Source organism: Peromyscus eremicus, chromosome 7, assembly GCF_949786415.1.
Source record: "Peromyscus eremicus chromosome 7, PerEre_H2_v1, whole genome shotgun sequence".
Taxonomy (NCBI): Eukaryota; Metazoa; Chordata; class Mammalia; order Rodentia; family Cricetidae; genus Peromyscus; species Peromyscus eremicus.
This window is the reverse complement of record NC_081422.1, coordinates 98,302,989-98,316,383: the sequence shown is the minus strand read 5'-3', so window position 1 is coordinate 98,316,383 and position 13,395 is coordinate 98,302,989. Positions and strand designations below refer to the sequence as shown.

General features: G+C 43.1%; 1 protein-coding gene across 3 annotated transcripts in view; it reads right to left on the bottom strand.

The window, feature by feature from the left end:
* Nphp3 (nephrocystin 3) overlaps positions 1-13,395 on the bottom strand; it is a 42,448-nt gene that overhangs the window by 6,934 nt on the left and 22,119 nt on the right. For all 3 annotated transcript variants that reach the window (XM_059268484.1, XM_059268485.1, XM_059268487.1), the window contains exons 16-27: positions 13,197-13,335; positions 11,699-11,863; positions 9,441-9,535; positions 8,636-8,758; positions 7,257-7,443; positions 6,854-7,095; positions 5,532-5,607; positions 4,486-4,613; positions 3,442-3,682; positions 2,072-2,197; positions 1,415-1,530; positions 277-453 (exon numbers count right to left, since the gene is read on the bottom strand). In XM_059268484.1, the coding sequence (XP_059124467.1) occupies positions 277-453; positions 1,415-1,530; positions 2,072-2,197; positions 3,442-3,682; positions 4,486-4,613; positions 5,532-5,607; positions 6,854-7,095; positions 7,257-7,443; positions 8,636-8,758; positions 9,441-9,535; positions 11,699-11,863; positions 13,197-13,335 (1,815 nt within the window). The remainder of the gene's footprint in view (positions 1-276; positions 454-1,414; positions 1,531-2,071; positions 2,198-3,441; positions 3,683-4,485; positions 4,614-5,531; positions 5,608-6,853; positions 7,096-7,256; positions 7,444-8,635; positions 8,759-9,440; positions 9,536-11,698; positions 11,864-13,196; positions 13,336-13,395) is intronic.

Genomic DNA, 13,395 nt, shown 5'->3' with positions numbered 1-13,395 from the left:
GGCTCCTGCCAGCTCTTGTTGCAGAGACCAACCCACTTCTCATGCTATTAGAGTGCTGACGTCTACACCCTGGATCTCATCCCATACGAAATGGGTTATTTAATCACTTTAAACTGGACACAACAGTTAAGTGTAATCCAATACAACTTCATGCAAATACCAGTTAAATAACACTAAGTAGGAAAATGATTTTCTTTAAAAACATGGTTTTGAATTCAGATGTTCCAGATGTTTGTTTTATCCTGAGGTATTCTTGCAAAAAATTGGCACTGTTACCTTTGTCCTTGGGGAAGGAAAATATTAGGAGAATGAGTTGTTTTAAAGATAAACGTGTCTCCACTTGATGACTGCCTTGAAGGAGCTTTTCCACCCAAGAGCGATGTCTCTGCTTCTTTTATTTCCATTGCCCTTTTGTACAGTTCAGCAGCCTTTTCAAAATTCCCTTCTTCATAGCTTTGAGAGGAAAAGACATGACATACACTGTTATTATTAAGAAGCAGCTCTCGCTTCTAAATATCTATCCAATGAAGGCTGAGTTTTCTCATCCTGGCAGCTGCTTACAAATGACCACATAGAGGCTTTTATTAATGGTAAATGCTGGGCTGATAGCTCAGGCTTGTTACTAGCTAACTCTTACATTTAAATTAACCCATATTTCTTATCTGTGCTCTGTCACATGGGTTGGTACTTTTTTTCAATATGGCATGTCCATCTTGCTTCTCCCTGTGTCTCCTTGTAACTCCTCTGACTCTGCCCTTCTTCATCCCACCATTCTCAGTTTGGCTTTCCCATCTGATTTATCCTGTTCAGCTTTGGCCAGTCAGCTTGTTTATTAAACCAATCATAGTGACATATATTCACACAGTGTACAGAAGGACTATCCCACAGCAATCCAAGATACAGAAAAACAAGTTGCAAATAATTTCCCATTCCTATTGCACTTTCTTTCTCCTCGGGTAGACCAGTTAGCCAGGGTTCCCAAACTCATCTATCTACACTCTGGAATAGTATGTCTCTTGCATGTGCACCACTAAGACCATGTTGTAATGGGTTCAGTAAAAAATGCTAACAAGTGTTGTTATCATCTGTATCCCAAGATGAGCACTCAGGAGTGAGCGAAACTCATCACACACTTAACTCACCAGCTCTGACGTCAATAAGTGGCCCTATCACCCCAGAGGCAGTTAGCCGTTTAAGCCATCTTCACTTTGGCCACAATACACACCTCCGAAAAGTAAGCCGTCCTCACCCTGCTTCTGAGCAGCACTTGAGTACCTAAAGCTACATGAAACCAAAGCAACTACTCCCCCTCCAAGAAAGACTATTTTCAGTAATAAATATTTCATGCTGTTCTGTGAAGGGTCAAAACTTATTATAGAACTGGGATAGATGAGAAGACAGGAAAAGTTCTTACCTGAGCACAGCTAAATTTTTTAATGTTTCTCCAACTCGAGGATGCATCCGCCCCAAGCTATCTTCATAAATCTTTAATGCTCTTTCATAAAGTGGCAGGGCTTCACTGTGCTTTTTCTTATTAAAAAAAAGTAATAATGCTCACTTAAATACACTGTTTATGAAATTCCTATTAATGTATTCTATACTGAGCTGACCTACTTTGGTCAGCTCTTTAAAAAAATCTTAATATCCTCCTAAGAAATACAAGTAAACATTATTTTATGAACAATTATAACTGGAGAAGCAGTACAAGAGGAAGTAAAAACTCCTGTAACTTTTAGACTTGTCCTCACACCAATCTGACCCAAATCCATAATATAAACCCAATCCTGCTCACGGCCCGGTGGGTACTTAGGCAGATGCCCCGAGACTGTCCTGGGGGTGACAGGGGTCTCCAGAAGGTGAAAAGCAAACCTGAACTCAGCAGTCAGCTGGTGCTCTAACTCAGACAGGAACCAGCTTACAAATCTAATGTCAACAGTGTTTGAGTATTTCAAAAGGAAGCATTAACTGATAAATAGCCTTTTATTTTCTTTACTGCACCATTAACCCAGATTTATCTATATTTTTTACCTTCAGATCGTTCATTTGTAAACAGTTGAATGTAGATGCTTACCATTTGGCTATGAAGGACTGCCAAGTTCACCAAGGCAGTAGCTACGCTGGGGTGCTTTGGGCCAAAGGATTTCTGCCGAATTTCAACAGCCAATTCATACAAAGGTACAGCTTTGTCAACTCTTCCCTAAAGAGCAAAAGTGGAATCTAATAAAAACGTGAAGGCCATGGAAACTGTCTGGTCAGAGTTTTCCCCAGAAATAAAACGTATTAAATAAAGTTTCAGAAGCATTTTCTACAGCTGGTCATGTCTATTTTCTTTTCTTTTCCTTCCTTCCTTCCTTCCTTCCTTCCTTCCTTCCTTCCTTCCTTCCTTCTTTCTTTCCTTCTTTCCTCCCTCCCTCCCTTTCTTTCTTTTTTTTTGGCTTTTCAAGACAGGGTTTCTCTGTGTAGCTTTGGAGCCTTTCCTGGATCTCACTCTGTAGCCCAGGCTGACCTTGAACTCACAGAGATCCGCCTGCCTCTGCCTCCCGAGTACCGGAATTAAAGGCGTGCGCCACCACTGCCTGGTGGTCATGCCTATTTTCAAGCAACGGAAAATCCAATAGACTGTCTACATGAAGCTGTTGGGAACACAACCGTTGTCTGATAATTTGGAAAGTGCTTTATTTACTCTCCAGTGTTACCAGTGAAAGAAAAGCCCACTGGTGTAGATCTGCAGCTGTACTTAACTCATGGAGCCTCAAAATAAAACCACTTCCCACCAACTGCCAAGTCCCCTCTGGAGCTTCCTGGTGATTTAACCCAGAAGCTGGCCTGAAAGAACAGCACATCCCCTTCTTATTCCACGAGCTTCTGTGCCAGGACCACCAGCAAGGGAGCCACACAACTCCCCAGGACAGCCTACAGCTCTGCTGCTGCACCGCTCAAAGCAGACTGTGGCCTGCTTTGCTACAAAAATTCAAACTTGACTCCTACGGCAAAGAGCTGATATTTAAGTGTAGATAAAGTGTGAAATAAAATGACAATTTTGTAAAAAAATAAGGCACTGTCTGCAGCCCTGCCATTGAGTGATTTGGTGTGTTTTGGTTAATATCAAGCACAGTAAGGGGATTTGAAAATATGTAACATAAAAAAGATCTCATTCATAATTGTTGATAAAATGGTTTGTATTTGAAAGGAACTCATTCACAATGTTGTTGGATTTTCAACTGCAATATATTTTCAGAAAACCAAATCAGTATCTTAATTGAATTAAATCTGAAACTATATATATATATCTTCATGTTCTCATTTGTTAGAAATTAAATGATGTTGTTTAAAAAGCTCACCTGAAATAACCTCCCCTCAGATGAACACCTAACTAGCTGGCAGCAGTCATGGCTTCTCTGGTAGGTTATAAAGCACACAGGCCTGGTGGGGTGGACTTACTGTTTTCTTATACAGGATTGCGAGATGCTTCACTGTGTAGGCCAGGGAAGGGTGGTCAGGGGCCAAGGCTCGTCTCCGGATGTCCAGGGCTCGCTCGTAGAGCTCTTCTGCTTTATCATACTGTTTCTTTTCATTGCAAAGAGCTGCCAAGTTATTCAGAGACTGGGCACAGTCTGGGTGATCTGGCCCCAGAACCCGCTCCCTCATTTCCAAGGAACGCTTCAGAAACTGCTCTGCCGTTCTAGGAACAAAACCCCAAAATGCCTTAAACAATGTGTTCTCTAGAGGCCAGAGTCCTAAGCCCTGGTGATGTGGAGAATAAAACATTCTTATTCCTAGACACACTGAAGTGAAGGATTCAGCCCAAACCCACCCCCACCTTCCTCCACCCCTTTGCTTCTTCCCGCGAGGCCTCAGTTCCCTACTCCATTTCTCCTAAAAGCAAACCCCGCAGATATTTTTGGAAAGAGCCTCCTACGACCTTTACAGTGCTCAAATCTGTGCCAAATGAAAGATGTTGGCATCTGTTCCTTGTTTCTTAGGAGTTACTACCAAAAAACTGTGAGTAAATGGAACTTAAGTGAAGTGGATGAAAAAAATGGGTTGCATTTTTCTCAAGTTTCAAATTTATAAGCTGTTTCTGGCGTCTAAGGAAACCAAACACACTTGCTTTTCAGACAGTGGAGGTGGAGGTGTGTGAAGTCTTTCCTGTCCAAGTAAACTAAAGGGTAGAGCAGCAGCTGGCCACTGTTTCTACCAGCCCCTCATTGGTTTGAAGTTGTCTCTGAGGTCTCATGTACGATGTCCACACACACTCACTTTTCATAAGCACAAAAGCCACACTAGGAAAGCTGCAAGTAACCCTTAGGTTTGGAAGCTACGTGGGAAGGAAAAGGAAACAGGACATAACATCAAACAGGAAACTGGCAGAGTTCTTTTTCAGTCTTTTTCCCCCTAACTTTGGACTCAAGAGACATGTAAAACAACGTCGTACCACAGAGACATGGTGATACTTAATCTTGGTATGAATGCCACGGTACTCACTCCAGGTTGTTTTGAAGGTAGTAGAGGACACCGAGTTCATTGAGGGTGCGGGCATTCTCAGGCTTGTCCTTGCCTAAGGTGAGTTCTTCTAACTGCAGAGCCCGTCTGCGTAGCAGGGCAAACCCGTACTGCAGGAACACAAAAATGCAACTCCTGAGCATCAGCCTCGATTCTGGAAGCATCTACTGGTGTCCTATCCAAAGCCTTTCTCCTTGGTCTAGATGGCAGTTATTTTAAGTAGCACATTGAATATAAGATTTATGAGGAGCATGTGTATTTATTTCTACATGGAATCATGCTTACAAATTCATTAAACACTTTGTGAATGATTATGAGGTATTTTAGTACGGTATATGTCAAAGCGCTTCAGAAAACACTAGAAACAGTTTACTGATCTTTACCAACTCCATGGCTGCACATGTAAGCATGAGGTCTTTTCTAGTTTTTTATAATCGTGCATGTGTGCACACATGTGCAGGTGAAAGCCAGGTGTCAATGACAGGAAAGTGACAGTGATCCTCCTGTGTCTGCCTCCCCAGTGCTGGGATTACAAGTGTGCCAGCATGCCAGTCTTGTTTTTTATTAGTGTGGGGGCTGGGGATCAAGCTCAGGTCCTTGTTTACGCAGCAAGCACTTCACTCACTGACCATCTCCTCAGTCCCATGTACAGAGAATTTTAAGCTAATCATGCTAATTTGGGTTTTTATCAGAAACTTAGAAGAAATATTTAAAACCTTCTGTTTGCTGAAGGGAAACAATTCATTCCCATCTGAATTTCACAGATGTTAACTAAACTTCATTTCCTTCCCTAACTCTTCACAGAAAAGAATCAAAGAGTCTACCTTCCGCTGAGTGTTGGAACTTAAAAGCCCAACCTGGGCTGTTCAACAATACCCCTCTCAAACCATGATTATAAATAAAAGCAAAATGCCAGTCAGTGCTTTTCTAGAAGTCACTTAAAATCTGACACTCTCCAATGCGAGGTGTATGCACTCTTGATATTTGTCTTCCCCTCAAGTTCAAAGGACAATAGGGAGTTTCATTACCAGGCTGCCTTTCCTCCTTGTGGCTTGCTGACGGATTACAACAGATTTTTTCCTAAAATGTTCAGCTTGTTCATATCTTTAAAAAAATGAGAGAAGGGCAGGGGAGGGGGAGGGAAAATGGTGAGTCAGGGGAAAGAGCATATTCCACGAGTCACAATTTGGGGAGATGCAAACACTCTTGACACAGCGCAGGGGGGTTCCAACTGTTAAATACAGCAGGAGTCTAGGGCGCTCAGGCAGTCAAAATCTCTAAGGAGACCCACACAGTCCTCTATGAAGAGTATGTTTCTTCTTCTTTTTTTTTTTTTTTTTTTTTTGGTTTTTCTAGACAGGGTTTCTCTGTGTAGCTTTGCGCCTTCTTGGAACTCACTCTGTAGCCCAGGCTGGCCTCGAACTCACAGAGATCCACCTGGCTCTGCCTCCCAAGTGCTGGGATTAAAGGCATGCGCTATTACCACCAGCATGTTTCCAAACCTCAGGCAGTCTAATTCAATGAAAATCCAAAGTCTAGTTTGCAGTAAGCACCTTTTACCTGGACAGGCTAAGTTTTGGTTAGCTATAAATGCAAAAATCCAGGCAAAGTCAGTATCAAACAATACTTACAGAAGTTTAAAAGAAAAATTTCCAGGAAGCCTCTCTAATAGTGGAGGAAGAGAAAACATTTCTGAGAGAGGAAGAGAGGCCACTCAGTGGATGCCCAGCAGGTAGAAAAGCCTTAAAAAAGTGTGTTGTTTTACTCAAATGGCATCAGGGATCACACTGAGGGCCATACTCAAGCTCAGCAAGTGTTCTCTACTGCTGAGATGAACACTTCCTTTCAAAGCCTTTCTATTACACTACAGCCGATGTTTCCCATTAAAGGTATGATATTTTAGGCTTTGTGAACATGTGGCCTCTGTCAAAACGAAGAAAACCTTCCAGAGAAGCACAGAGGTGACCACAGTAATATGTAAATAAAAAACGTGGCTGGGAGCCAACAAAACCTTCTTGCCAAACTGGACTTGGCCACGAGGCAATGGTTCACGGTCCCTGGAGTAGTGATGTGCTCAGCATTGTAATGATGGCCGGTGGAAGAGCCAGAGCTCAGACCTCAAACGACATTATGTCCAAGCGCATCCTCCACCCTTCATGCATCTTTGATGAAAAGCAAAGACTTGGGAATTCTAATTTCCTTTGTGTACCCGCTGAAGACCAGGAAATACCACCTAACAAGATGCATAGGATAAGGAAAAGAAAGAGCCCCAAAGCAAGTCTACCACTTACATACATTAGAAACACTCACTCCCTTCACAAAGTCAGAGTGTGAGTCCTCGAGGACTTACTTATTCTGTTTATGGTACAAAGTTGCCAGTGCCTCAAGTTCGCGAGCAGCATGTGGATGGTCCGCACCATAAGCGTTTTCCGAGATCTCCAAGGCCTGTTTATACAGCTGCTCTGCATCCCCAAACTTCTTCCACTGCACGTACACACTGGCCAGTTGGTGCAGGGACTGGGCTACTCTCGGGTGGTCTGGATCTAAGGCTGTCTCCCGAATTTCTAGGGACCTCTGTAAAGGTACCACGGCCTGGGAACAAAGTGAGAGACTGACCAACGTGGCAATTAAGCTGCTGACTGAACACCACAGATCTCAGCCCCACAGAGAAAACAGCTCCCCTCCTGGGAAGGGGAGACATGTAAACATGTAAACATGGAGAGCCACCCTGCCTTTGAATCCATTGGAGTTACCTGACTGAGAAGGCCGAGGTCCTTCAGAAAGCGGCCGAGGGTTTCATACAGGTCAGCTAGGCATAGCATGTTCTCCTCACCTTCGCAGTTCCCATACTGCTTGAGCGACTCGAAGTACTCGGTGGCCATGGCACCTTTGTCTTTGCCAAGAAACTGCCAGTAACTCAGCAACTCGGCGAAGTGTCCTCTGTTCCAACAGACAGGGTTAACTTGGTGGAAACCACACTTTGAAATCCACTGCAAATGAAAACGCCCGATTCCTTCCTACGGAGGGAGCTACTGGCAATTGAGGCTGCAGAGGCCATCAGCAGAGTGACAGTGAGGCCAGACTTGCTGTCACCTGTCCCACTGCTCCTAGACCCCCACCCTCACCACTGTCTGTCAGCATCCTGCGGTGTGAGTGCACAGCACTGAAGGTCTTTGCAATGTGGCCAGCTGTCACTAAGATCTTGCTAGTCTCTGGGCAGATTCCCTGGGGTCCCTGGTACACATGTCATGCTAAGGTTAACCCAGCTCAGCCCCAAATCACTTCAAACGATGGCAGTTAGAATAGCAGAATGTAGCGAAACAGGTCGGCTCCCATAGCATATCCACTTTGTGACTGCCTCTGCGTGCATGCGCGTGTGTGTGTGTGTGTGTGTGTGTGTGTGTGTGTGTGTGTGTGTGTTAACCATGTTCATCTGCAGGTAATACTGAAGAGGATGAGAGACATGCTAGGCCAAAGGCAAATCTGACTTCACAGGAAATATCACAAATAGCTGGCATGGAACTCAACAGGTCCAGTAATAAAATTTGCTCAGAAGCAAATCAAATTATACATCTATTTCTAAATTTCTAAATGAGGCAGAAAACAAACAAACAAAAAATCCTTCCTGAAGCTTAGTAGGTCAGAAGTAGGGCTAATAAAAGGGCAGTTACACCACCAGCAAATTCAGACATATCAAAAGAGGCAACATAATATGCTGAAGAGCCAGAGCAATATTTACATCAACACAGCTCAGATTTCACTGGCAGCCCAGAATCGGGTTTGAAGTTACACTCGTGAAGGACCTCGGGGCCCCAAGAAGCTCACTTTAGGGCTGATTTTTCTGCATGGCTTAAAATCTCCTTAAATGCAAGAATAAACATAAAATTGTCCTGGGATCATTGCAGTTGATTGTTGTAAAGCAGAACATACTTTCCCTAGACAAACAAGATCCCATGGCAATTGATATACTGTCGTGGAATCCCCGACACCCCACTCCACTGTATTTCAGGTGGTACTGAAACGACTCTGACTTGAAACTTAAAAACAATTCCATTTTGTCAGAGTTGCGAAGCAGAACAGCGAACTGTTTGTATCCGTCCCTCTGTGGAGAGGACCTAGAGGAGCTGCGGACCTTTTGTAGAGATTTTGAGACACGAAGAGATTGAGGAGGCAGTCGTGCAGCTTCTGTTTGCTTCCCTGCTGCTGGAAAAGCCATGGGAGCTCATCCGCACTTCTCCAGGTCACTCGGTCCTGACTGCGGGAGAGAGGAGACCACACGGTGAGACCTTCAGCAACAAAGGCTTCGGGAGACCTCTGGAGAGAATCCAAAGCCAAGAAAGCTAGGCCAATACCAGAAACTGTTACCGTTCCCACTCCGAGGTAAATCCCTGATATTCTGGACCAGACTCTTCCCCAGGAAGAAGATGAAACATTAAATGAAGGCAAAAAAACCTTCAAAGAACATGAATATACACACACAGAGGTACATGTACGTGTGTGTGAGTGTGTGTGTATATGTGTGTATGTGCACGAGTATGAGAGCATGCACATGTGTGATGCATATTTTTAATTATTTAAACAGATAAAAATAAAGACAATAGATTGATCTTGTATCAATGTCATCCAAGGTCTTATCTTTATCATAACATGATTTCCATAAAATGTTTTTTTTTTTCCTTGACATTAGGTAGACCCTGGGCTACATTCCCAGCCTTTATTTTTTTTTTTTCCTAATTTTGAGGTAGGGAAGGTCTCACTAAATTTTTAGGCTAGTCTTGAACTCACTCAGTAGCCCAGACAGACTTTAAACTTGCAATCCGCCTGCCTCAGTTTCCCTAGTAACTGGTATTAAGGCCTGTGCCACCTGACCTGACTGAATCTTACACTTGAGCTTATAAGCTAAGAGAGAGAAACAAGATACAAAGAAGGACAGATACCTGAGCTGTGAGGTAAAATAGTTGATTAGCTTTTGCCTGTATGAAGAAACAAGGGTGGGGTCCTCCATGTACTCCAGTCTCACTGTTTCCCAGGCCTGGAGACAGAAAGAAAAGAATGCTGGTTTGTTTTAAGTCATTATACATCTGACAGTGGATTTGCAAAGTGCAATTTATAATTCTTTCATTTTTATAGTCATATTGTAGAAATAGCCCTACAGTATTTTTAAATGGAGGATATGCTAATGTGATAAACTCAGTTTAGTATAAAAATTAAGAATTCAAAGCACAATTTAATTTAAAAAATTAGTATGTGTATATGTGTGTGTGTGTGTGTGTGCTTGTGTGTTTGTGTGTGTTTTAAATCCCAGAAAATTAGATGTGGTACTGCATCCATCACACAAACGTAAAAAAGCAGGAAGAGCATTTGCTTAGCCTAACCTGGGCTATACAATAAGTCTGAGGTCTCCTGACAGCATAGTGAGTTCTAGGCCAGCCTGGTCTACACAAAGAGATATGGTATAAAAAATATAAAATAAAGTTAAAAAAAATTTAAAGTAGATTGAAAAGGTAACTCAAAAGAGTAAATTATATCCGAGTCATATGGGAGGGACTGTGGTGGTCTGAATGAAAATGGCCCCCCATAGACTTGTAGGGAGTAGCATTATTGGAGGTGTGGCCTTGTTGGGGTAGGTGTGGCCTTGTTAGAGGAGGTATGTCACTGGGAGATGGGCTTTGAGGTTTCAGAAAGTCAAGCCAGGCCTAGTGGCTCACTGTCTCTTCCTGCTGCCTATGGGTCCAGATGTTGAACTCTCAGGCACCTCTCAATTACCATGTCTGCTTGCACACTGCCATGCTTCTTGCCATGATGACAATGGACTAAACCTCTGAACTATAAGCCAGCCCCATTTAAATGCTTTTCTTTGTAAGAGTTGCTGTGGTCATGGTGTCTCTTCACAGCAATAGAAACTCTAACTAAGACAGAGGTTGGTATCAGGAATGGGGTATTGTTGTGATGCTGTGATTTGATCTCTGGGGGGCTGGCTCAAGAAGTCTCAGAGGAGAAAAATATTAATATGTGGCCTACAGATCGTTCTTGTGATATTTTGGTGAAGAACGTGGCTGTTTTCTGCCCTTGTCTAAAAAAATATGCCCGAGGCTAAATTGTGTGTGTGTGTGTGTGTGTGTGTGTGTGTGTGTGTGTGTGTGTGTGGCGGGGGGATGTGTGCCACAGTCATGGTGTCTCTTCACAGTAATACAACCCTCACTAAGACAGTGACAAAGAAGTAAAGCTGTGAAATGACATTTTACAATGGCCGATAGGATGCAGCACCCTTGGGTGAAAGAATTCCTGCACTACTCAGTCACGGCACACACACGCTAGGGATTCTATCAGCCAACAGTTTCTGAAAATTCACAGCTATGAGCCACACAGCAAGTGTGATGCCATCAGGGACCGTCTCCAGTCTCTCCACAGCCCTGTGAGAACCTGGAAAGTGTGCCCAGCTTAGTGCTCGCCCAGGCTGGACAGCTCCTGAGCCGGGGAGAAGGGTTGTAAAAGGCTGGCTTGCCTTATGTTTGCATTCCTAGAAAGAAACTCCCTTTTTGATTCTGCTTCATGTGTTTTGTGACTGGAATTTTTCTCCACTTTTTTTTAAAACCTTCTTAATCCTTTTTTTTTTTTAGACTTGCATCTTGCTATCTAGCCTAGACTGGCCTCAGATTTACAAAGCTCCAGCTTCAGCCTCCCAGGATTATAGGCTTGTGACACCATTCCTAGCTCCTCTTAAAAAATGTTGTGGGTTTTGAGACACGATCTCATACAGCCCAGGCTAGATTATATAGCAGAGGCTAGTCTTGAACTCCTGATCCTCCTGTGTCTACCTCACAGGTACTAGGATAATGGCAGGCATGTGCCACTGAGCCTGGATCCTTTTAATAAAATTGTATGTGTACAATACACTATTGTCAACTACAGAGACAATATTTTACAGCAGATCTTTAGAACTAAAGCACCTTGGGTATCACCTTTGAAGTAATAGCTGCCTCCTGAAGGCACTAGACATGCTTAGTGTTGGACAAGTTCACATGCAATCTAAAGTCACTGCAGAAAACAAAATGCAATGCTAAATTTTAGCTTTCGATGTTAACATCTGAAACATTTAACACAACACAGTATAATATAGCACAGAATGCTACAGTGATACTTACAAGTAAAACAAAAACCTTTGTATTAAAAAGATGTTTGAAATAATAGTTACCTGCAGATGTTGAAACCTGAGCAAGCCGCAGCTGTAAGTCAGCAGACACATTTTGTGTAAACTGTGAACAATGGAGGTCAAGGAGGCCCAGGACGTCTCTGGATACAGCTCCATCAGCTCCGACTCACTCACACCATTGTGACTAACGTTGATGAGGCAGAGAACCTAGACAGAGCGCAGAGCACACAGAGACCACAGGGCGCCTCAGAAATCACAGCCTAGAATTTCGAAAACTCATTAACGCTTATTAACTTTTCATCCAAACTTTGTCTCAAAGAAACAAAGCAGAGAAGCAACTTAGGAAGACATCCTGATGCCAAGTTCTGACCTCCACATATGTATAAACAGGCAAGTGCATTTCCTCACACATACAACTGTACATACATGCAGATATCACACACACATACACACACACACACACACACACACACATCCCTTAGTCAAGAAAATCACAGAAAATAACAGAAAAAGACAACTTGTTCAACAAGTTAACTGTCAAAGTTTGTCTTAAAGTTCTAGGACAATATATCATTGGGGGAAAAAAAAGCGAAACTGAATAGAAAAGCCTAGAAACAGACCCACAATTACACATGAGCTTGATATCTGTCAGGTAGTATTCCAAGTCAGAAGAGAACAGATGTTACTTAATAAAAATAGCAACCAGATAGCCACATAACAAAAGGCTAAGTGAAAGTAGATATTTTTCTTTCACATTAGCTAAAATAAACCCACATGGAGACTATAAAATGTTTTTGAAGGAAACTACATGTACACACACCACACAGGGGACATTTAAAGAGTTTTAAAACACAGCAGACCAGAACTGTTGGTAAATTTGATTCTACCAAAATAAAATTTTAAATAAATCCCACCATAGGTGATAAGACACAAGGAAAAAAGACATATAATTTGTATTCAATATGAAAATCTAAGAACTTCAGACCAATAAGAAACAGAAATCCAGGAGTGGGCTCAGTGGTTACAAACACTTGCTGATCTTCCAGAGGACCCACACTCAGTTCCCAGCACCCACACCAGGAGGCTCACAACCATACATAACTCCAGCTCCAAGGCATCCAGAGCCCTCTTTGGCCTCCTGGAGAACTGCACTCACATGTGCACCCCAATAGGCACACAGCTATACACAGAATTTAAAAAAAGAAACAGACAAACCAATTTTAAAAAGGAATAAAAGTCAAGCATGGCCGTGTACACCAATAACCCCAGCCCTTGAAAGTTTGGCCCAGGAGGATGGCTGCGAGTTTGAGACCAACCTGGGCTCCAGGGCAGCCAGAGCTATACAGCAACCCTGTCTTATAAAACACAAGAAACAGGATAATGGGTAACCAGGAGAACAGAAATCTCAGTGATCACAGGAGGAGTGGAGCGCAGCAAGCCCTGGCTCCAGCCTTCCTCTTATGCTTACAGCATAAACAAAAAAACACTGACGAACTTCCACCCGGAGGGTACACACGAGGCCCCCAGCTGTCCTCTTTACCTGTGTCATTAGCTCTTGATCCACATCACGTGGCATGGACGCCTGGATGGAGCGGAGAGCGAGTCTGTATAAAGAAACCGTATCTTGACACTGCAGGCACTCAGGAAAGGTTTCATCTAAGTTGCCTGCTCTCCGGGCACTGTGGGAATTGAGAACAGACCGAAGTTCACACAGACTGCCAATATCTGTGAAGAATCTG